General features: G+C 42.9%; 1 protein-coding gene across 2 annotated transcripts in view; it reads right to left on the bottom strand.

Moving 5' to 3' along the window:
• FAM124A (family with sequence similarity 124 member A) overlaps nt 1-24,044 on the bottom strand; it is a 75,067-nt gene that overhangs the window by 31,098 nt on the left and 19,925 nt on the right. Inside the window, exons 2-3 of one of the 2 annotated variants that reach the window (XM_059684559.1) lie at nt 23,175-23,206; nt 2,720-3,459 (exon numbers count right to left, since the gene is read on the bottom strand). In XM_059684559.1, the coding sequence (XP_059540542.1) occupies nt 2,720-3,459; nt 23,175-23,206 (772 nt within the window). The remainder of the gene's footprint in view (nt 1-2,719; nt 3,460-23,174; nt 23,207-24,044) is intronic. The other variant, XM_059684560.1, reaches the window with a different exon arrangement.

The raw sequence follows: 24,044 nt of genomic DNA on the forward strand, positions 1-24,044 counted from the left end.
GGGAAGGGAGTCCCAGGAGTGTCTCTGTGTCTGTTCTGTTTCTTCATCTGGATTCTGCTCACACAAATGTTCAATTTGTGAAAATTCACTGAGCTGTATATTTATGATATGTACACTTTCTATATGATATAATTTATATTACCCTTCAATAAAAAGTAAAGAAAAACATATAAAGAGAACCGATTATGTTTATAGTCAATGTTATTTTAGTTTGAGGAGATGTGGATTCACAAACATAGACCTTGATTCCAGAAAACTACAGTTTAGTATTAATGCAAATTTCTAAGATGCCTTTTTCAGAGGGATCTCAGACAACTTCTGATACCACCTCCTGCCTATTCCTCTGAACTAGCAATGCCAAGAAAGATGGGGGGGACGAGTTTCAGGAGTAGGAAGGCTTGCTTTCTATCTTATCATATCTCAGTAAAAAATATTTCCAAATTCTTATAAGAGAGTGAGTAGCTCCCAGAAAAGAACCTCTCAGCTTTTCTCCTCCAGAGGAATTAAATGGGAGGAAGAGGTCTCTGAAATATGGAATGTTAAATCAGTGAGGCAGAACGAGGAAATAAAATACAATTTATACCTTGAGAAATTAAAAACTACCCAACAAAGATTTTTCTTCAATGTATAATTCTACCCAATCAAACAAAAGCATTTAATTAAAATTATAGTTAAACATGGAATTTGGGAAATATATACATTAATGAAAATGTAGATAAAAATGAGCTCTCTCAACTTCACCCCTCCCCCATGATTTAAATATCTTAATTTTGCTAAAGACTGAAACATAAATTTTTACTTTAAAAAGTTACTTAAAGAGATGGGCAGGTGTGTATCTCATGCTAGAGCAGAAGGTTGCTTTCTGTAGTGATGGAGTAACAGCAACCTGTTCAATGGCCAGAATCAAAATTTATGAGGGGGCTATTAGTCACTTCTGCCCATATTAATTTAACTCCTCGATATACTACTATTTTGAATAAAGACCTGCATTCCTGCGGCCCAAGAGACAAATCTTTTTTCTTACTCTTTTCACACTCTGATGCTGTAACTTCAAAAGCCTGTAGCTGTAGAGATTTTATTACCATTTAAATGTGTGGATCCTCTTTGAAATATTTTTTCAATGGTTCCTTTGAGCAGAGTCTGGGCCACGCTTCCACACTTTGTTCTTTCACTTATGTTATTATAAGGATCAAGGGGAAAAATAAATATCCTAATGATTATAAAAAGGAAGAGATCCTTCAGAAACAATCACATTCATTTTGCTGGGTTTTTTGTTTTGTGTTTTTTTTTTTTTTTGGTATAAGCAAAACTTTTCTTTAACTTTCTTTTTCTTTTTTTACTTATTCAACTGCATTATATTCTTTTGCATAAAGAATTGGCAGTCTTCAAACCAGAAGAAAATTTTTTCTCACATTTCAAAAGGGATTATAGAGAAAATATTAGCCAGCTTTTAGTTCACTGAATAAAAGAGCAATATTATTTACTTATCTGTACAGTTCAAAGGAAATTCTAAAACTTCTCTATTTTCTATAAATAGTAACTACCTCAAGGCGACCTTTCCGACTGGAGCAATGGTGTCCTGGCTGTTGTTTGAGTCAGTGTCTGACACATGCCAAGTTCTCGCTTCATTTTGTGATATGCGGATTACAGTTCTGATGTTTAATACCAAAACCAACAAAAATGGAAACGTTTCCTGTGATTCAAGTGACTACAAACAGCACCTTTCAAGACAATGGCCCCTAATTCGATATCAACTTTCTCCTTTCAGGTAACCAAAAGTGAAAACTGAGACAGAAGAGGATTTTCAGAAAAACGAATTCCTATATTCCTTGAACTGATGTACATGTTAATTCAAGAAAGCCTAGGTTTGGAAAGCAATTCTCAGGCAGGGCCAGGTGTAGGACATTATTAAATCTATATGTTGAATTTTAAATTCTAGGGTGTAATTAATGATCTTGAAAGAGTGTTGGACACCCACTGGAAGGTTGAGAGGAGAAAGGGGTCCAGTAACTGAGCAAAGACATAGTCCATGGAAGGAACAGAATAGTCTGCTGCATCCATTTCCTTAAAAGGTATTCACTCATTCCTTCCCAAGAGTAATGAAACCACAAGGTCCAAAGGCATCAGTTACTCATTGAAATGTTTATGAGAAAGTCATTTTTCAAGTGATCACTGAATTTTAACAACCTACTGCCCAGCAGTGGAAGGGTAGGAGAGGTGGCACCACAGTGAAGAAGAAAACAGGTATCATCTCTATTGAATGTAACATATTTCACAATAGATGGGTTTTCCTTAAGTTCCTTTGTGGGACTGAAGAATACACTGGTGGTAAAACTCCCTAAATGTGAGGAGTAGATTCAGGAATCTTTACTAACAAGATTCCTGGGATACAAGCTCATCTGAAATCCCCAGGAGCCACAGCACTTAGTGGGTGCTCAAACGCAGGTGGGTGAAGCGGCAGGGCAGGGACTGGCACTGCTTGCCTGGGCACATGGCCATACAGTAAAACGAAAAGAACCAACAGAATGAGCCCTCCTCTTGCTTAGGTATTGTATGAGCTCCTTGACACAGTCTGAGGCCAGACAGAGGGTCACTGATCCCTCCTGTTTCTTAACTCGTGGCTCTGTAACAGGGAGGGTTTCTGGCACAGCCGACCCACTTTTTCTCTGTGCCGCCCACACAGACAGGGAGACAGACAGACAGACTTCCCCCGCGGTACCTGCAGAAGGACCTTGTTCCCGTCGTGGTCCTCCGTCTGCCAGCGCCCCTCACTGATGGGGCTGCAGGGGTTGGGCAAGAGGGGCACGAGCTCGCCGATGTCCTTGACTCGGAACTCCAGCACCGAGTTGTGGGTGGGGACGGGGTTCTGGTCACAGGGCAGCCTCTTGAGGGAGAACTGGATGTCCACATCCAGGCTGGAGAAAACGGGGAAGATGCAGAAGTCCGTCTTCCTTTGGCTGGGGCTCCGCCGGAGGATCAGCTCATAGAACTTGAGGATGTCGGCGTAGTTGTCATGGCGGCAGTAGATGGTGAAGCGCACGATCTCCCTGCCGTAGTGCACGGGCCGGATGGCCCACAGCGGAGTCCCGGGCGCCAGCGTGAAGAAGTCCTGGCTGCAGGGCAGGTAGGGCAGGAGCCTGCCGGGCACGCGCTCCGTGTGGTGGTGGCGCCAGGGCGGCCGCTGCAGCGCGCGGTGCAGCTGCAGGATGGGCTCGTCGCCGCACCCCTCCTGCAGGAAGAGAACCACCGCGAGGGCGGGCTGCGCCGCCTTCGCCTTCGGGGCCTTCCTCCGCCGCCGGGAAGCCCTCCTTTCGGAGACCCGGAACAGCTGCAGGTCCGGGTGGATCCAAGCCAAGACCCGGTCGATGGCCTCCTGCAGGGGCTGGGATTCCCCTGGGTCTGCGATTATGTGTATGCTAACCAGGAAAGGATCCTGTGGCTCCTCCACGGAGAGCTCACCTGGGAGCACAAAAAGAAAAACAAAAGAAATCCCCAAATTGTGACTGTTTCCTGGTGTCCTGCGATGATGACATGCAAAGCTTTGGCAAGAAGAGAGGCTAAATTCTAACTGAACTGACTCCACAATTGTTATGATTTTCTGATCCCAGATTCATGTGCAAAAACCACTGTTGCAATACCCTAGCTGCCAAAAGCTGAAGAACTTCTAGAAGTGAATGGCTCCCCAGCTGGGCAGTGTTAGGAGGACTTCGGTGCTGTCCTTCCTCAGGTTGCATGCACTTTCTATTGGGCAGTAGAAAGTCAAGTCCCCATTGACCTGGAAGGGACAACAGGCCCAACAGCCTTAAGTGTGTACCACTTAGTATTTCCTGAAGTGATGGCAGCGCCTGACCCCACAAATGTTCCTTATAACCCCCGTACTCCCTTCGTTTGCCTATTTCATTGGTTTATTTTGTTCGCTCATTTAACAAACATTTATGGAATCCTTTCCTCATGCCCTTTGCTAGGTGCCGTGCTAAGCACTTTAACTGAGGCTTCCTGCCAACAGCGTCCTGATGGTGGGGGTGGCCTGGTCATGATCCCTTTGCTGCTGGAAACCCAGGGAAGAGCAATCCAGGGACAAGCACAGAGTCCTTCTGTCGGCGCTTACTGGGGCTGTGGTTAGGGGTGGGGAACTCGAGGTAGGACCATTACTGCCTGTGTAATGCTTTCTTTTGGGCCTTTCCTCAGGCCATGTCCACCCAGAAGCCCATACATCCTAACTGGGTCAGTTACCCTCAAACATTGGGAAATTTCAAATTCTAAGTGAGATGCTGACTGTTTAACGTGGCAACACTTTCCCGCAGGGTGAACAGTTTGTTGGCCACACTGGCATAATTATAACTCACAAATATTCAGCATATTTTATGAAATTACCTGATAAAAGTCTTGTTCTTTTAAAATATGGGCTCTATTTGCATTTATATAAGCTTTATGACTCATCCAAGGACAATCAAGAAATCTTTTTTTAAAAGAAATCTTTAGGTCTATTGTGACTTGGGGGGGTCAGAGTCATGTAGAACCAGACCAGTTTTCACCCACATGTCTCAAAATGTCCCCTAGGGTGTTATGCATAGGGCATTTATGCAGTCAATAGCATTTAAGAAGTGTCAATAGCATTTAAGGAACCACAATCTTGATTAGTTCACAAGATGAAAGGTAATTTTTTTGTTGTTGTAGGTAAACAAGACATTTCAAGTTAGCTTACAGATCATATGCACCTGTAATAACATGGTTTTAATTTTGTTGGATCAAAAGCTGTCTGAATTTTAATCCCAACTTTGACTATTAGATATCTCACTTGGGAATAGTTAGTTCAATTTGTTGTTACCTTCTTTCTCATTTACTCATTCATTCACACATTTCTTGAGCAATTTATATGTACTAGCACTGGGGAGATAAGGAAGCTGGTGCCAATGAGTACTATGGAAGTCCACTTACATAGACTCTGGTGTGAACAGTGCACTCTTAGAATTGTGCAGTGCATCGTCTGCACAGGCACAGGCAGTAGTCCTCTAAAAAACATGATTTAGATGGGAAGCACAGATGTAAAATATTAAAATCAATTTGATAGGTGCCTATAGAGTAGTATCTTAGGCAGGAGTTGTATTCTAAAGTCACCATGAAATAAAAATTATGCATAGACAATATTACCACTGAAAGCTCTTGGCTTTCCAATACAGTACTGACTTGCAACAATAAGGCCAGAGAGATGTTCCTTTGATTAAAAACTAGGTGAGGTAACAGCTTGCTTCATGGCTGTGTTTTAAAAGAATAGTCTTGTATCATTAAACACTAGACACCCCGTCCCCACTCCCCCTTCTTGCATAGGCTGTGCCTTTCACTCTACAAAAAGATTCTGAGAACTCAAGAGGCTTCTGGAACCAAAGATAACTAAGGTTAACAGCAGAGTCAAGTCTTAGTACTCCCATGATCATGGAGTAGAATGGTAGATGGAATTACCTGAACTTCCTGCCCTCCCCCCTCTGGCTGAGCATGTATCCTCACACATGCGTGAGATAAATATGAGCACTTAGTACTTACCTGTACTAAGTCTAAAAAGGTTAAAATTGACTCCAAAGTGATGAAAAATAGCTCAGTTTTGTGTCTTTAATGTAACTCAGCCTTGAATTTGCAAAAAAAAAAAATATATATATGAGCACAATGCAATTCCAATTTACTATCACGTGACAAAGGAAGGGGCAACTGTTTCTCCAGAGGGCTTCTGAGGCACCATGCGAGTGGATCGTAAAAGGTGAACATCTCACTTATGATAACTTCCAATGTTGGGGAGATAGCTGTGGGAAGAGGAAAGACTATGAAGGCACAGAACTCTACAAAAAACAAGCATCCTTTGAAAAGGGTGGTAATTCTGAAACATAGCAACAGATGAAACAGGAATAAAAGAGATTGGAGCCAAGTTGTACAGGGCTTCAGCTCAATTTGGTAGTGATAAGTGGCAGTGGAAAAGCTTTAATAAAGGGATCTTGGGATTAAGTCAGGATGAGGTAAATTACAGGCAAAGTAAGAAAAAAGAAGACAAGTGAAGAATCTAGACAAGAGATAACAAGGACTTGGCAGTGCATTACTGGCCCTAGTTCTTTATCCTGCCCTCTTTGCTCTCTGCCATGTGACTTTGTAGTTCCTCCCACTAAGAGGGTGAAGTGTGATTCTTCACTCTTTGATTTTGGATTAGACCATATACCTAGGTTGGCCAACAGAAAGAGTCAAGAGTGACATGTTTTAGTTTGCCTTCTTGTGCTTCTGACATTTCCATGAGAAAAACATACTCAAGCCAGCCCACTGGTGCCAGAAAGGAGGATAAGAGATTCGAGGAGCAAGGGCACCCCAGCTGAGCCCACCTACATCAGCCAACCTCAGACATCCAAAGACACCCAAAGACACACAGTATGAGCCACCCAGCTAAGCTTGGTCTATATGAGCTGACCCAAAACACATGGAAAATAATAAACGACTGCTATTTTAAGCCACTGTTTGGGGGTGATTGTTACACAGCAATATTATAAAATGCAGGCAGAGTCACTGGTGTACGGAAGGGCATGAATTCAGAAGCTATTTAAGAGGCACATGTGCATGGGGGTGAGCAGGAAAAGCAGAAGTGTATATACCTTGATACTTCCAGCTTGAGCAAGTGGTCTGATGTTGATGTTTAACTGAGTTAAGAAATATTTAGAAGAAGGGTAGGTTTGTGGGGAAAGATAAGAAGTTCCACTTTGCCCATGTTGGCTTGAGATGTCTGCATGACTTCTAGGAGAAATGTCTTGTGGGTAACTGGACCTGTGTTTTGCTGAATTTAAAGATGGGCCAGTTACCTTTAGGATATATTCCTCTTTTTATGCAGTTATCTCATAAGTGTGTGCCCCATATTCATCTGTATAAGGAAAAATTCATCATGATGGCTTTAAAAACAATCCAAATTCATGAATTATTATGGTTCTTTCCTTTGCTTGCTCTTTCTGCTCACCTGGCTACTTTCTGTCTCATTGAACATTATTAGCATCACTATCAGCAGAACTGCAGTAGAAACAAAAGTAGTGAAATGCAAACCACTGAAATTTTCCATCAGGCAGTAACTCCAGTAATCATCTAAAATGCACATTTCACTTTTCCGTGGTGCCTTGATCTCCCAACAGTGAAGACACTGACTATGCCAAACATTACTGAATGCTCAATATAGATGGAAAGGGGCAGAAAGACCTAGAACAATTTGAGGATGAAATTCTTTTGAGAAAATTACAGATGATTTCTGTGAGGGGAAAAAAGGAGACATGTTGCAGAAAGAATGTTTAGGAAAAGAGGCTGTCAGAGCAGTCAGGCAGTCCTGTTAAGATCCTGCCCCACACTCAGGGTGTGCATGTGGCCACGTACCTGCGGTGACACTGTTAGCCAACACTTGTATGACATTCACTGTGGGTGGGCTGGCACGTTTTTAGTGTTCTACATGTATGAACTCATTTAATCTTCACAATAACACTAAAGGGGGGGCGGTGAATCAATTATTCTCCCCATTTTAGAGAGCAGGAAGTTGAGGCTCAAAGATGTAAAGTAACCTTTCCTGGTCACCCAGAGCCTGACTTTTTGGGCACAGTCACCCCACAGCTCTGCAGAGAGGTGTGCTCACGCTCTCTGCGGTATTTATTTCACGGCAGAACGAGCCACTGTCACTCTCCCGCCATCTCTGGCCACACTGCTACTACTTCACCTCTCTCTACTGCTCTCCTACTTCCTACTAACCGTTGGCTTCTCGGCTGCCAGCCAATAACTTCATGCCTTGGACAGCCATTTACATCTCTTTCTTCTGGCCCTGGGTTTCTGAGAAAGATTATCCAGAAACCACCTCCCCAATGGCACATGCCCAAGTGTTTAGATCTGAACACTGTCCTTGAGGGAAACTGAAACAGGCTAGCACTGCAGGGGGGTGTAACAGTGAAAGGAAAGCAGAAGAGTGACACAGAGCAAGTCTGCGGAGAGATGTGAGCGGCCTCGGTCTGAAGAGACCTGGGGTAAGTAAGGGAGCCTCTGAGTCTCCCAGAGTTGTCAGGGAGCTGAGTGTCGCACCGCCTCTATCAGCTGCACAAAGGTTTCCCAGAGAATGGTAACAAAGGCCACACTGAGACTGCACGGATGAGTGAATGCTCACAGCTTTGCTAAAGGGCAAGATGCCCAGCCTCAGAGAAGGAGGTGGGGCTGAAAGGCACTGGGCCAACCACCAGCTCAAGCTCTAGCCTCGGCAGTCCCAGGTGCAACCAACTGTCCCGACTCCAGAGCTCCTGCCTTTGCATGGTAAGAACCAGGGACATGTCAGTGGCTAAAACCCTGCCCAGAAGAGGAAGGAGAATGAGTAGTGGCATTAGTATGCCCTAGCCATCGCCAGCATGGGCCCAATGCATGTGAGCCTAAAATAAACAGGCTCCAAGAGCCACAGGATGCAGCGCCAAACTGTCACGGGTGCTAGGTTACACACACCCCAGAGAAAATTGGCCTCCGTGGAGCTCGATAGGAAACTAAGTATTTGAGGAGAAGGAGAGAAAATGTGAATAATTAATTGTCATGCAAAGCCTCTCCGCCTCCTTGGAGAAGCAGAGACGCCATGACTGTGGGATGTGCTCTGCCTTTATCATATCTATTACATGTCTTCTCAAAGCCCTCAGGGAGCACATGTTCAGTTAGGGCCAGACAGACCAAAAATGACTGGGCGACAGACAGACCTCTTTGGGGCTGGTTAGAGGACAGGGGCTGGCCACACAATATTTAAAAGCTTTCAAATTAGATTGCGCTTCCCCAGAGGACAAGAAAGAGTGTTTCCCATGTGATTATACATAATTAGATTTTCCTTTCATAATGTAAAACAAAAACAACTTTAAGTACTGCATGAGTTCAGGCCTTCTATGAGGTAGAAAGTATACTATCAATCTGAGTATTTGTTACTTTCCCCCCTAATATTTCACTTTTCCTACATATCCTTTTTTTTTTTTTTTTTGGTCTCTAAAGTCTAGCATAAAATAATTTAGACAATAACAACCATGTATTAAGCTCTTATTATTTGCCAGACACTGTTCTAATACATGTATTAACTCACTTAATCTTTAAAACAACACTATGAGCCCTGGCTCAGTGGATAGAGCAATGGCCTGCGGACTGAAGGGTCCTGGGTTTGATTCCAGTCAAGGGCACGTGCTAGAGTTGCGGGCTTGATCCCCAGTGGGGGGTGTGGAGAAGGCAGCCGATCAATGATTCTCTGTCAACATTGATGTTTCTCTTTCTCTCTCCCGCTCCCTTCCTCTCTGAAATCAATAAAAGTATATTTTAAAAAACACACACACACAAAACCACAACATGATGCAGGTGAAATGTTAACTGACTTGCCAAAGGCCATTTGGGGTCTTTCTTTTCATCAGTGTACTTTCCCGCCTCTTAGGTCTGCCCTCTTTATAGCCATCCTGACCCGAACCTCAGGCTGCTTGGCTGGGCTCTGAAATTATGACCTAACTCCTTCAGGCAACATGGGTGGGAGATTCTGCTATGACCGGACTGACCGTTATGCCTGGGCAGTTCCTGGCAATCCCTGGCCTGCATGGATGTCCTAAGCTTGAGTGTGGTGGAGGAGACTGAGGTCCTTCTGCCTGTTGCCATCCTGATGCTGGATCTGCACTGAGCATCTCAATGCTGCCTGCACTGGGACCCCTCGCCGTCACTCTTGCCTCCTGGGGCTTCACACCATCCTTGCCTACAACACTGTCTCTAGCTGTCCGGTGCCTGCCATACTGGCCCTCCTCCAAGAGTTGGCAAATTGGTATGTCCCCAAACACACTTCCTTCCAAGCATTAGGCATAGCTAATCAAAGGTCCAAGTCTCTCATTCCAAAGGGAATGCCTCACCGAGCCTCAGCATAGGACAAGCTCAGATACCGCTTTCTAGAATTTTTGGGCAATGATTGATGTCACTGTCATTTTATCCATACTATTATCACTGATAATTTGCAGTTCAGATGCAATGGTTTATTTAATCAAGGAATCTTTATTGTAGACATATTATGTGCTGGGCACTGTAGAATATAGTGATGAATAAAAGAATCTCTGCCTTCCTAAAATGTATGATCTAGTGGGGGAGATGGACAATAAACAAATATATAAAATGAAGTAGGGAGCTGAGTGCAAGAGACACTTTACTGGATGGACCCATGTTCTATGTGGGCGTAATAAGAGGTTTCCAAGGCAGCAGTCATAACCATTTACCATCAACTGAATACATCCCCAAGTAGCATTCTAGTGCCATAAGTACTGCCAGCACCTTTAGTATCCCCTGAGGAAGCTAACAGAGTCCGAACAAGGGTACCTCCAGCTGCAGGATGCTTGGTTTGGGGAATTTGGCCCTGGTGTGAGACCCTCGAAGCTCATATGCATGAGGCCTAACAGATTCCTTAGAGGTTGAATAAAATTATTTGCATTTATAATGATACCCCACTCTGTGGCACTGAACAGTTCAGAGGCGTGGATACTTGGTCTGTCAGCCAGACCCACATGATCCAGTGGCAGTAAACCCAGGTGAGATGGAGGATCAGTATGCAACACAGACATGCCCAGGGCACAGGCTGACACAGTGAAGAATGATTAGGTTAGAAAGCAGGAGGGAGAGGGACCTCAGAATGACAATAAACACAAAACCACTGCTTTGTGAGATGCCATAAGAGGGCCAACCTCCCCCATGAAGCCGCCTTCCCAGAATGCCTGAAATAAATGCTCTCTGAAAGGGCCTCTCAAATTCTTCCCCCGAAAGTCTATTCATCTGGAATATAATGAATAACCTGCCTTCATCTCTTTCTTTGCAGTTTTTTAAAGCCAGTTCCTTGAACCTCTGGACTAATGGGGTGGGGGTGGGGTGAAGCAATCCCGTTGCCCCTGCCAATACTTAAATGAAACCTCAGACTTTCTTAATTCTTAGTAATTTTATAACTTGGACAAAGCCGTTGGTTGGCCTGCAACTTTGGGCTGTGAAAGTAGCAAAGCTGGTCCCAGTGCTAGCTCCAATGTGAAGTCCAAGTTAGATGCAGGGTTGGGAATAGCGGGAACCTTGGGGCAGTAAGGTGATATGCAGAGGTTCTAACATAATGGATCCAAACTGTGTTCGTCATCTAGAAAATAAGGTTCTCCTCTCCCAGTCCGAATTCACACAGCTTTCCTCTAATTGAAGAGTGGAATATCGGCTGAAATGGTTAGACCCAAACCTGTATCTTCATTTGACAGAGGAGAAGGATATGGAATCTTTCTGCTCCTTGGCCCTCCTCTCAAGCTACTGGAGGAAGCATGGCTTTGCTGTAACTGTGGTTATTGGACTTCCTTCTCAGTTTCCATCACCACCGTGGAAACAGTGTCAGGGATCTTGAGTTTCTTGAGCTCATTCTGGATGCAGGACACTTTAAAAAAAAATACTATAGAAATGAAGGCAGACACTTCAGATATTCTGCATTTTCTCCCGCTTGGAAATGAGACATTCATTTTACTTTAAATGTATTTCCAAGCTTCATTCAGAAACAAACCTCTGGTAAGAAGAGGAGGGGGAAGGAAGCAAGGGCCAGGCATGAACCAGAGAGTAGTGACAAAGACACTTTAAATCCTGAGATAGCTTGACCTGAATTGTGGAAGAGGACCAGGAGGTTGACAGGTTACTAGTCGGAGACTATATAAATGCAGCTGGAAACACTAAACATACCTACCATAGTTATTTATGTATTTAGGAATATAACGATTTTGAAAATTTATGAGAAGGTAACACAGGCCCAACACACACCAATGTCCAATGCTTAATAATGTTCTAAGACTCTTTGTGCATAAAAGCTAAAGGGTTCAAAATGACTAAAGTATGTAGTATTTTACACAGAATGCTTTCTTCTACTCCGTAATTCTGCATCTTTCTAAACCACATTATGTCTTGTCATTTTCATCAGCAGCAAAGCATCCTAAAAGAGCCAGGACTTCAATAAAATTCTGTCGATTTGGACACGAGGCAGCAGGGCTTTTGAACAACAGGATTAGAATATCCATCTTGTTTTGAGAAGTAAAGTGCATTTATCAAAGCAAAACAGACACAAGAGGAGGATGTTAGCCAAAACCTGCTCCAAGGATTTGCTCACCAAGGAGCTCCAGGCTTTTCAGTCTTACACTAGAGCTGGCAGGAGGAATCCCCACAATTACAGTAATTAACATTTATTTTTAAATGGGATTGATTCTGGCAGGATGTTGAGAAATCAGATGAACAATGATTCGCTATTACAACCCTCCTAGGAAAAAAAACCACCATATATGCTTATAAAGCATACCTGGAATGCAGAGTAATCAGTGCTAGCAATGGAGGCACTGGAGCCTCTGGGCTCATTTTTGGGGAAGGAGCTAAAATTCAATAACATATTCAAATGCTTTGCCAATTTGAATATGACACTGACAAGTCCCTGGTCCTTGCTTCCATGTTTCCTTAGAATATATGTACCATGCAGCCTATTTGAAGAACAAGCTTACTGCACATGACTAGGAAATTAAAGGCGGGTGAGGAATCTGGTCCAGCCCCTCATTTTACAGATGAGGTCAGACTACTAGCCCATGTCAACCAGTTAGTGGCAGGTCTAGAAAGAGAATGAACATCTCCCAACTCCCAATGTGGGGCTCTCCCCTTTGCACCTGGGCTGCCCCTCGCTCTGCAGTTCCTAGTCCTGCTGACAGTCCAGGGACTGCAAAGCAGGAGGAAACATGGTCCCTTCCAGAGCCCACAGCCTAGCTGAGGAAGCAAGATGTTCACACCTGAGAAATAGAAGAAAAACATAAAATGGGAGATTTTAAGTTCTAAAGCAGGGGTCCTCAAACTTTTTAAACAGGGGGCCAGTTCACTGTCCCTCAAACCGTTGGAGGGCCGGACTATAGTTTAAAAAAAAAACTATGAACAAATTCCTATGCACACTGCACATATCTTATTTTGAAGTAAAAAAACAAAATGGGAACAAATACAATATTTGTATTTGCATGTGGCCCGCGGGCTGTAGTTTGAGGACCCCTGTTCTAAAGGATGTAGTGGATGAATGTCAGAGGTAATAACCAAAGTTCCCCTTTCCCACAATTTTCTTATTGCCTGTGGCCCTCTGCCTGCAGAGTCTGGGCTGTTTGTTGCTTCAGGGAGTGTGGGGGCAGATAGACCCATTAGTCAAGTTTCTGAATGCATGCACTTTCAAAATCACAGTGGAAGAAACACTCTTGAAGTCTCTCTATTGCAAGGCCTTGGTTTGGGAGACAGAATGGAGTGCAGAAGCAGGTGTGATGCTGCAAGGGCAGCTCTTCCAGCTTAGGAGATGTCCACCTTGGGCTTCTGGTGAAAGAAGCAGCCTGGAAGGGACCTGACCGAAGTCTGGGTGCCAGAGGTTCCTGAGGAAGGATCATGCGATGGACTTCTCCTCTGCTGAACCCTGCAGCGCTAGGATCCCGGAGCATAGCAGCTCTGTGCCTTCACTTGCCAGGGGTGAGCTGGCTACTCAAGACTGAAGTTCAGTTCAATTACAGAGAAATATAGTGGTTCTAGTTTTACACCTGAGCATGTGACTGTGAAAACTCTTTCAGAGTTTTCCATGGATAGCATTAAATGTTATAATCCCATTGATGGTGATCCCTTAAGCATGCCATTCCATACAAAGACTTCCAACTTCAGAGTCTAGGTTACCTGTGATCCCCACACATTTTAGCCAAACTATGTTCAAGCCTGAAGTGTTAAATATGGAACTGCAGAGGAAGCCCAATTCTCCTGAGAGTAGACAAAGGAAAGACTTCTCACAACTATTCTGGTTACAAAGAAGGAAAAGTCAGTCTTCCAGGCACAGGTGGGACAGCTCAGCTTCACCGCCTTTTTGTACCAATAACAATGTCATCAGATGGCAGGGTGAGCTAAAAATAAAAGGGGAAGCAGGTGGAATATACTTTCCATTCTATATGCAGTGTGTTGTACAAAACAAATTTAATAAATGCAGAGGAAGGAGAGAAGGTTTGCAAAGAAGGAAGGAAGACTGATGGGATCCTCTTCACCTTTCTAGTCTATTCTGAATATTGTACCCCTTAGTGGATACGAATGTTTTTTTTGCACAGCATCCCCCAAATACTTCCAATATGTTACCCCTCAGAGATTAATGGCAACAATACTGATGGTGAAGAAAGACAGAAATTGTCTACTGGAGTGGGGAATGCTTTCCACAAAGTCTGTGCAGAGCACTGATGACTTTGCTGAGGCTGATGTTGCCTCCTGAGGTGGGAGCATGAAGTGGTACCTTTGGAGTATGAGCTGGCCATAGGGATCAGCAATTTTACTTGTAGGAATTTATTCTATGGAAATGATGAAGGATATAAACAATGACTTAGTACAAAGATATTCCTGGCAATGCCGTTTATGATAGTGAAAAAGTGAACATAACCTACAGGACCAACAACAGGGCACTGGTGAATAAAGTCTGCTGCAGAAAGATCTTAGTGCAATACTGAGATATTCAAACTACTGCAGAAGTTTACTGATACATAAAGATGTTCACAACATACTTAGTTAAAAAAGAGAAAATTAAAGTATAAAAATTTACCATACCATGTTTGGATAATAACATATGTCTATATGACTATAGATACTCAGAAAAAAAACAACCCTATAAAGGTAGACACCAAATTATAAATATTGGTTCTTTCTGGATGGTAGGATTCTGAGTTTTCTTCTTTTTGCTAATCTGTATTTTCTGATTTTTCTATATTGAGTATACATTGTTTGGATAATAATAATTATTTAAAATTGAGAAAAGCACCAGGCATATCAGGGGAATATGCAGTGGCAGCTTCTCACTTTTGTTCCTCTCTGGGGGGTCCTGACAACCCTGGTAGACCATGTCACTTAAGCTTCTTAGGGAAAATATGGTATAAGAAATCTGCCTTAATTTCTCTTTCATAGCCTGGATAGAAAGAGACACCCTCTATGTAGTTGAAGTCACACAATTAAATCCCATCTTTAAAGCTAGAAGGACTACATCATATTTTTTTGAAAACAGCAGCAAAGCATCAAAGGAGTTGTCCATGTGGTATACTTCCTCAGCCTTTGATTTCCTGACGCATATCTTTGGTTATTGCTTTTTTTCTTATCAACTATGAAATAGTAATATATTTAGTTTTTCAAGTTCCCATTCAGAGGATTCTGAACATATAAACCCAAATCACCAAGTCTACATGCACTTACACTTTCAGCTTCACTGGTTTCATTCTTCTCAGAGGTTTCATTTGCTACTTCCATGACACCTGCTTCTCAAAAAAGCCCCCAAAAAACAAACACCTCTAGCTCGCCTGATAAAGGACAACTGCCATGTTTTAAGATAAACCACAGTTTTCTTCTTTTAAATTATTAATAGAATAATTTAAATATTTATCAAGTGAAAATATTTTTCCTCTAGACATTATCCAAATCCTAGAGTTTACAAATTATACCATCAAAAATTAAACTCTAAAAGTATGAAATCTGGATAAACCTCATCTACTAGGGATGATTTAAGAGCAATTTTACTCCTCAAAACTGCAGCACAAGCAGCTCACCTGACTTGGGAGGTGTTGAGCAGGGCTGGGGTCCTGCATTTCTACCAAGCTCCAGGCTGATGCTCATGCAGAGGTCCCTGGACCACACTGAGTAGCAAGTTTTCCAGGAGCAACTTTATGTGCTCTACAGGCTGAGAGTGCCTTTTCTGGGCAGCTGACGAAATGTGGAGTGAGCAGATACCCCGACTTGCACCAGCTGGTATTTTGTGGTTCTCAGGCTGCGACTAGCCTTCCCAGACCTACCCAAAATAACACACTCGGGACTTTTTATTAGTGTCACCTATAAGCTATAAGTTAAATAGCTCTAGCACTAAGAGGAAGGTCCAGGAATACCAGTCTCAAACCTGAAGCCACACTTGCTACAGAAAGCTTCAATGCTTAGAAGCATGGGAAGAGTCGCTGGCAGCAGGGCCCGCGCTCCATAGTTAGGGAAAGCTGGAACAAGGTTAGAGCATTCCGAGGAGGAGGGAAGCAGCCCTAAGAGTTCTTTCCCACACAGCTACAGGAGCAGCAGCTGTAGGTGTACCATATGCCCCCTGCCAGGGAATGGGAAAGGTACGTCTGAGTAAAAGCTTTTATCCTACAGTCACTTTGGAAGGCAGAGCCAGAAAGCAGGACAGATCAGACAAGGGAATCAGATTGATCCGTCCACATGTACAACATCTCAGTGGTTTGTGATGGGTCTCTGCACTATGGCTGCATGTCACAAAGGTCCGTGACAACATCATCCCACACAAGGCCGACCCTGAAGAGCCTTCTAGGGTTGCAAGGTCATTCCAGCTGTGCCACAGCCTACCCTGAATCTCCTTTGAGAACAGTTCTGCATGTGAACGTGACTGTTGTGCCAAACATGATCTTAAACATAATAAAAATGGAAATAGTTCTTATTTGGGGTTCATTTCCTGGAAGTTGCTCACTCAAGTGCTCCGAGCTCGAGTGATGGAGTAGAAATTCAAAATCCTAAATTTTCCTCCATTTGGAAATAGTTATACCATTTCCCTGATGCTTTGATTTGCTTAATGTTGCCTGTTGGGTTTACAAGAGTGTATCAAACAATATCATTAGTATTACTAATAAGCCCTTTGAAAACTGAGGAAGTAGAAAATAAAAGTAGTGATGGACCTGAACTGAGATACTTAAAATACTTGTCTAGTCTGTCCCTAAAGACCTTATTACTATCCATAGCTACCTTTGTTTACAAGGCTATATTCTAAGTTGCCAACTATGTGCTAATCGCAAAATTAAGCATGCACAATGGCTAAAATTATTCCTCATAAGGGTTAATGAATAGACTTGAGTTTTGCCAAATCTTATGGAGTAAGACTCTGAAAGAGTATTTGCTCTGGAAATCATAATGAGGAAGGTACTGTACACAGAATAAAGTGTAAAATATGAAATTTACAAGTGGATCAAAGTTTAATTGGCTACTACCACCTCTTCCAAAATACTGACCTTCTTTTTCTTAAAAAAAAATTTTTTTTTTATTGATTTCAGAGAGGAAAGGAGAAGGAGAGATAGAAACATCAATCATGAGAGAGAATCATTGATCAGCTGCCTCCTGCACACTGCACACTGGGGATCGAGCCTGCAACCCGGGCATGTGCCCAGACCGGGAATCAAACCATAACCTCCTGTTTCACAGGTTGACACTCAACCACTGAGCAACACTGGCCAGGCCTGATCTTCCTTTTTTAGTGACATGATAAAACTGGCTCTAAAATGAATACTATTTTTCAATAAAGTATCATCTCCTCTAATAAAAACAGAAAGAAAATAATGAATATTTCATTATCCCAAATCTGAATTTAGCTCTTAGATATTGAGACACAGATCATATATATTCAAATATTCCCCATCAGTCATATTCTTCAGTATGTGATCATATCTTTTCAATGTGTTGCTTTTAAAGCTCCTTACATTTATTTATAAATTAAATCACAAGGGCTTATCTTTCCCTCCATGCTGAGGGGAAGCACAGATGTGGCCAAAGATACAACCAAAACATATTTTTCTTCAGTATCCTGAAACTGCAAGGAAATGTGAAACTACTGAGAAATGAAAGGGAGAAGACAGCGTTTATGTGGAAAGATATGTCTGTTACAAAAGGCAGCTTTAGGAAGCAATGAGGTCCTGACAGCAAGGCAGAACTGACAAGTCCCCACGGTGGCTCTGACCAGCTACAGGGTCTTGCAATTAACCAAGACACCCGACTTTCCTATTTGAAAGTCACCTGACCCTTTTAACTTTGATATTAGAGTGCGTCCAGCTGGACCTAGTCTGGGCTGCCCTCAAAGGCAGGTCGCTGACCCTAAGGGGACAGAACTCCACTGGACTTCTGGGCTGTGGAAGCTCGGGGCCAGCAGGGAGAATGTAGGCAAAAAATGAGGAAGCCACTTGAGTCACTGGAAAGGCAGGCCAAGAAACAAGGAAAAGAAAGCTAGGGGGGAACAGGAAGGTAGGCTTTCTCTCCTCGGCCACAGCAGTGAGAGGAGCCGCCCACGTGCCTGCCGACCTGCAGTGGATGGTTGTTCAGAGCTGCTCCAGCTTTGAGATCAAGAGGAACAACCGGAGTACAACGGAACCCAATCATCGCAAGACCTGTAACTCCTTCCCTGCAAAACTGTGGGCACAGAGCCGGTGGCCAGCAGCCAAGGTGTGGCGGAGATGGGCCAGTGAAAGCTACCACCTCCTAATGTGGAGCACCATCAACCAGGGCGCCAGCCACGCTGGGCAGCATTCTGCACACGATCCGCAAGATCAAGTACCGCTGTCACCTGCGCACGGCCTCCATCCCCAGAGCCAGCCCCATCCGGTGAGGCTACAAGCCCGTGATGGTGAAAAGGAGGGGGGCCTGCCCCACCAAGAGTTCCTGAGCTCCCTACCCCCCAAAAAAGAAAAAAGCCAACTTTCTTAAAAAAAAAAAAAAAAAAAAAAGGAAAGCAGGAATCTGAGCCTGGGCAGGTTAAAGAAGATTCAGAGACTCCCACCCAGCATGATGTGTGTCTTTCTGGCACAGGTTGGTAGGTGCTCCTGAATTCAGATTCGCAGAACACACTCTTCATGGCCATTTCTCTACAGTCTCAGGCTGGGAGAATTTCTCAGGGCAATGACAAGGGCCCTGCCACTTCAACGGATTTTTTATCATTTGTGCTTTGAAAAGTATGAAGGGATACAAAACTGCAAGGCATTCCTGCTGTCCCTAAAGTTCATAAGGGCCAGGTATGGTTAATGACTAAGCTGAGTTTTGAGATGGAACAGTTTTAGGGCACAGATGAGGAGGGAAAATAGCAGTCTCAAATAGAGAGAACTAGTTCACTCTTTGACCACTTTCTATTGGCATTGCTCTGGGACTAGAGATCCTCAAGAAATGTTATACTCGTAAAAATAGCATTTTAAAGCACCCAACATCTTCTAAGAGTAGTTCTCCAAGTATGATTACTACTATAATCTTTATTTGAATGTAAATAGTTAGTCATATGTGATGGTAGTTTCATTAGCATTATGTGGCACAGTTGATTTTATTCCCCTGGCGTAATTATTGTTTTCCATTTATCCTGTTTATAAAACTTCCCCTTTTTATTTAAATCACTAAAAAAAAAAAAAAAGAATGCAAAGTGTACATAGTGGCTTCATGATCTTCTTATCAGGATTCTGGACAAACAATCTAAAATTCTGAGTTTAAATTAAATTTGTCTTCCTTGGGAAGTATGATTTATTGAGATCTCCTGAGGGCTAACAGTGTGTTTAGCTTTGCAGGAAGCATAAATGAAAAACTTGCCTGCCCCATCAATCTAAAAAGGCAAATGGACCAGTTGCAACTAGAAAAAAATTCACCCCCACAAAAACAAATCATCCATTAAAGAAGCCCCCTCAGCCACTTCCCCAACCCCGAGTTGGAAGAGAAATCAGACACAGTCAGTAGTAATGCAATTCCATGATCCACGAGGTTGAGGAAAAACAGGATGCCTGGCTCTCCACGTGCCCTCCCCAGCCCCATACCTTGTCCATTTTTTTTCCTAGGGGAGGGAGATTAAAAAGCAGCAACCTCCCTTCACCATAATGTCTCTACTGCTACCAACTACAAGCAACTCACAGTACGGAAGCTCAGGTTCAGTCTGAACAGCCCTCAATTCGATATTAATGCTAAGGGCCATTGGAGAGGGTGCACGTCCTAAACCAGTGATGGCGAACCTTTTGAGCTCGGCATGTCAGCATTTTGAAAAACCCGAACTTAACTCTGGTCCCGTGTCACATATAGAAATTTTTTGATATTTGCAACCATAGTAAAACAAAGGCTTATATTTTTGATATTTATTTTATATATTTAAATGCCATTTAACAAAGAAAAATCAACCAAAAATATGAGTTCGCGTGTCAACTTTGACACGCGTGTCATAGGTTCGCCATCACTGTCCTAGATTCTATTTGGGGACAAAGAAAAAAGGTACAGATTCCTCAATTCTTGGCTCCTTCCCTCCTCTCTTTATTTCCTTCATTCCTTCTCTCTGTTTAGGGGAGTTTCTAAGACATTCACATCTTAGCATCCTGGAGCTTCTGAAAATGTCCTGAGAGGGCATAGCCTCATTCCACAGAGGAGAAAACAGATGCCCAGAGAAGGTAACTGACTTGTCTGAGAGCACACTGCTCACTAAGGTGGAGCCAGGACTAAGACCTAGGACACCTAAATCTACACCACTGCTCTTATACTTAGTCTTGGTGATGATTTCTCCTCTTTTCCCATCAGGGGAAGGCAGTATGAGGAAGCAGCCCCTGCATGCTGAAGGAAAAGACGACTAAACAAAGTGACTGGTGTTATTGGAGGAAGCTTTTCTGGCAATTTGGTAAGGATGAAAACCAACTGAGGGGACACAGACTCTATCCCTAGCTCTTCTCAAGGAAGCATTTATGTCCCTGTGAACTCAGGAACAAATGGGGAAAGCAATATCATGGGAATGTTGAGTAAGAACCACTTGCAGACATAGAAAAATTCATTTCTTAACAGTGAATGGTCAGAACCAATGCTCAAGTCCCAGTCAGGAATCAAGAATTATCCAGAAACAAGCCATTGGGTGGAGAGAGGCTGACTGGGGACAGTGGAATGACCATGAGATGCAGGGGCTGCTCCCAGGACTGACAAGCGGGAACTGGTCACACAGGGCACAGGCACCAAGCCAGCTGGGAAGGGAGAGTGACCCTGGAACGGAAACATTCAGGATGGATACTAAACATATTAATTTTCTCCCTACCCAGTCATCTGCGTGTGATTATATAGTTTGTGGAGAAATGCTCTGTGTGCTTATTGGTTTTTAGAGAGAGGAATGGAGAGAGAGAAACATCAATGTGAGAGAAACATCAACCGGTTGCCTCCAGGGATTGAACTCACAACTTAGGTATGTGCCCTGATGGGAAACCGAACCTTTTGGTGTATGAGACGATACTCCAAACAACTGAGCTACACTGCCAGGGTGAGAAATGCTATGTTTTAAATCTACTTGGAAGAAACTTTTTATTATTGCAGCTCTGTTGAACTTATGTTTTAAAGGATAGATGTAAAACTGTAAACTTAAAAAATTTTGTTTTCTTTTCAGAAAGTGTCGGCTCTATCATCTTCCACTGACTGCTTAAGGGGCCTTCTCCTGAGTATGGGTGTGGCCAGGATTTATGTTCCTGGCTGGGAGGAAATGCAGGCCAGGCCACATATTGGGCAAAAACAGCCAGGGGCCACCTGTATGCACTCACCCCTTCTTCCTGCCCAGAACAACGATGTGATGGCTATACTAGAGGCAGTGGTTTTGTGACGCTGAGGCAACCCTGAGGATGGAAGCCAAAAGTTAAGGATGGTGTAGAATAACGATCGAAGGAGTTTCTACACCACACCAGCACCGCATCCTCTGGACTTCATTTTTTTTAATGTTAGAGGAAAACAAACTCCTATTTATTAAATCTTTATTTTTCTCTATTATCTGTAGCTAGATACATGTCCTAATTAAAATATGAAACACATAAATATACATCCTCACTTGTCAAGGAGCCCCGACACTGAAGAGTGAGAGTGAAATCATGGAATATTTAAAGAGAAAAGAAAGAGTAATAAAGGCTATTGATCCCAGTGGCACTACGAAAAATTCCAACTCAGAGATCGCAATAAAAATAATGGAGAGGAAGACATCCCAAACCAAATTACCCGTTTCCCTAACAAGAGAGGTGCTTTGTTGTGACCCAGAGGACTGATTTGAGAGCTGCGAATTGAGAAAAGGCTTTGGGCAAGTGTTTTATACAAACCATTCTTTAAAAAAATATAGTCTCTGGGCAAAACTGAGAGTTCGAGAGAACATGCTCTGATGTTACAAATGCAAAAGCTTCAGGGAGTAAATGCAAATCACTGAAGCATTATTCTCATTATTACTAATGGTTCTTAATAACCATGAGTCTCCAGTTGGCTGAAACAACCAGAAATTGCTCCTTGTATCCATGCTAATAACAAATGAAATTTGACACTAAACGTAATTTCAGATATACAGCTTTCTGCACAGTCTCTTATTGCAAAGGAAAGCTAAGCCAGAACATCAGTAAAAAGAATAACACAATTAAGTGTGTTTCCAATTGGGAACTATTTAGAATTGAGAGTTTAACAGGATAGTGAGATAATAAATACCGAATTGTTTTGTCCTGATTAAAAAGATCAGGATTTTACCATAAGACATCTTTTTTTGTTATTTTAAAATAAGTGCTTAATCAGTCTGAATGACTGTGGTCTTCTATATAGTGATCTTAATCACTGTAAATTGTTCAAGGCCTAATTTCCCATAAATAGATTCACACTTGTGATTTAATATTTAATACAGAGGCAACTTTTTATATACTCAGAATGTGTTTATAGACATAGTCCCAATAATTTTTTAAGCATATATAATAATTATGATCTCTGAGGAAATTTGCCCAACAGATGAGTTGGGGCCACCCCATGGATCCAATAAATGTGCTCTGAGCCATTAGCCTTCAGCAGGTATTTGATAAATGTTTGTTGAATGAATGGGTTACCTCAGATTCTTCAGAGATGTTTTAGAACAGTGGTTCTCAACCTTCTGGCCCTTTAAATACAGTTCCTCATGTTGTGACCCAACCATAAAATTATTTTCGTTGCTACTTCATAACTGTAATGTTGCTACTGTTATGAATCATAATGTAAATATCTGATATGCAGGATGGTCTTAGGCAACCCCTGTGAAAGGGTCGTTCGACTGCCAAAGGGGTCGCGACCCACAGGTTGCGAACCGCTGTTTTAGAAGCATTCATGCTAATAAAGCCTGAGCTAGTTCCCCCAGGCTGAATTTCCATAGGGAAAGTAGTGGCATAGCTAGTCCTGCAGTCAAGGTAAAAACAAATTCTCCAGAGAAAGTCTCCACTGCTGGAGTTAGAGGATGTATTATTGTTAAGGATACCTTTGGTGAGTCCTACTATTAACACAAGGGTAACACAGATGACCTTCTCTACATGTATAGATGGGACTGACGCCTGAGGGGCTGTGAAAACAATTCTGAAAACAAGCATTTAAACCATACTTACTGCTGGTGGAGGATATGTGGCTGTAGTCAGACCTGAAACACAAAACCTTGGTATTAGTAGGATTAAAAAATTTTTCGTTAGCCAAATAATTTCCCTAAGCTACAATTTTAAAGTCAGTGGCAAGTAGCACCTAGCTAATAAAAAAATGCCACAAATTAAAAACTATAGTGTTAGCATTGCTTGTGCAAAATAAATTTAAGTCTAAATTTGAAAGCAAAACTTTAAAGGCACTTTAGAAATCAGGGGTCCTTTAGGTTTTGGTCAAGATGGTGGTGTAGGTAGATGCTACACTCACCTTCTCTCATGACCACATCAAAATTACAACCCAATTATAGAAGAATCAATCTGTATAATCATCTGAAGCATAGCTGAACAGAAATCCTATAACTAAGATATAAAGCAGAAGCCACATAGAGACTGGTAGGAAGGGTAGAGACGCAAAACAGGCTGGCCCTGCACCCACTTGTGGTGATTGAGAATCTGAAGGGATATTTCAGCTGCAGGGGTCCCCCCTTAGAAGCAAGGGACTTCTGCCCCACACCAGGTCCCTATCCTGGAACACCAGTGCCAGAAGAGAAGCTCACATAACATCTGGCTGTGAAAATCAGCAGGGATTCCATCCTTTGAGTGAGATGGAAGGCTGTCCTCTTCAAGGGCCAATGCACAAACTCTCACTCACAGGGCACTACACTTGGGCTTCATGAAGGGGCAGTATATCGGGGAGTGCCACAGGTATACAGGGAGAAACTTAGTTGTATGACTTCAGGGCAAGGGCTGGAGGGACGACCGCCACTCCCTGTTTTGAGCCCGCCCTGCACACAGCCTTAGCTGAATCTACATTAGCCAGGTGAACTCCACTAGCTCTACCCT

Source organism: Myotis daubentonii, chromosome 2 (assembly GCF_963259705.1).
Source record: "Myotis daubentonii chromosome 2, mMyoDau2.1, whole genome shotgun sequence".
NCBI lineage: Eukaryota > Metazoa > Chordata > Mammalia > Chiroptera > Vespertilionidae > Myotis > Myotis daubentonii.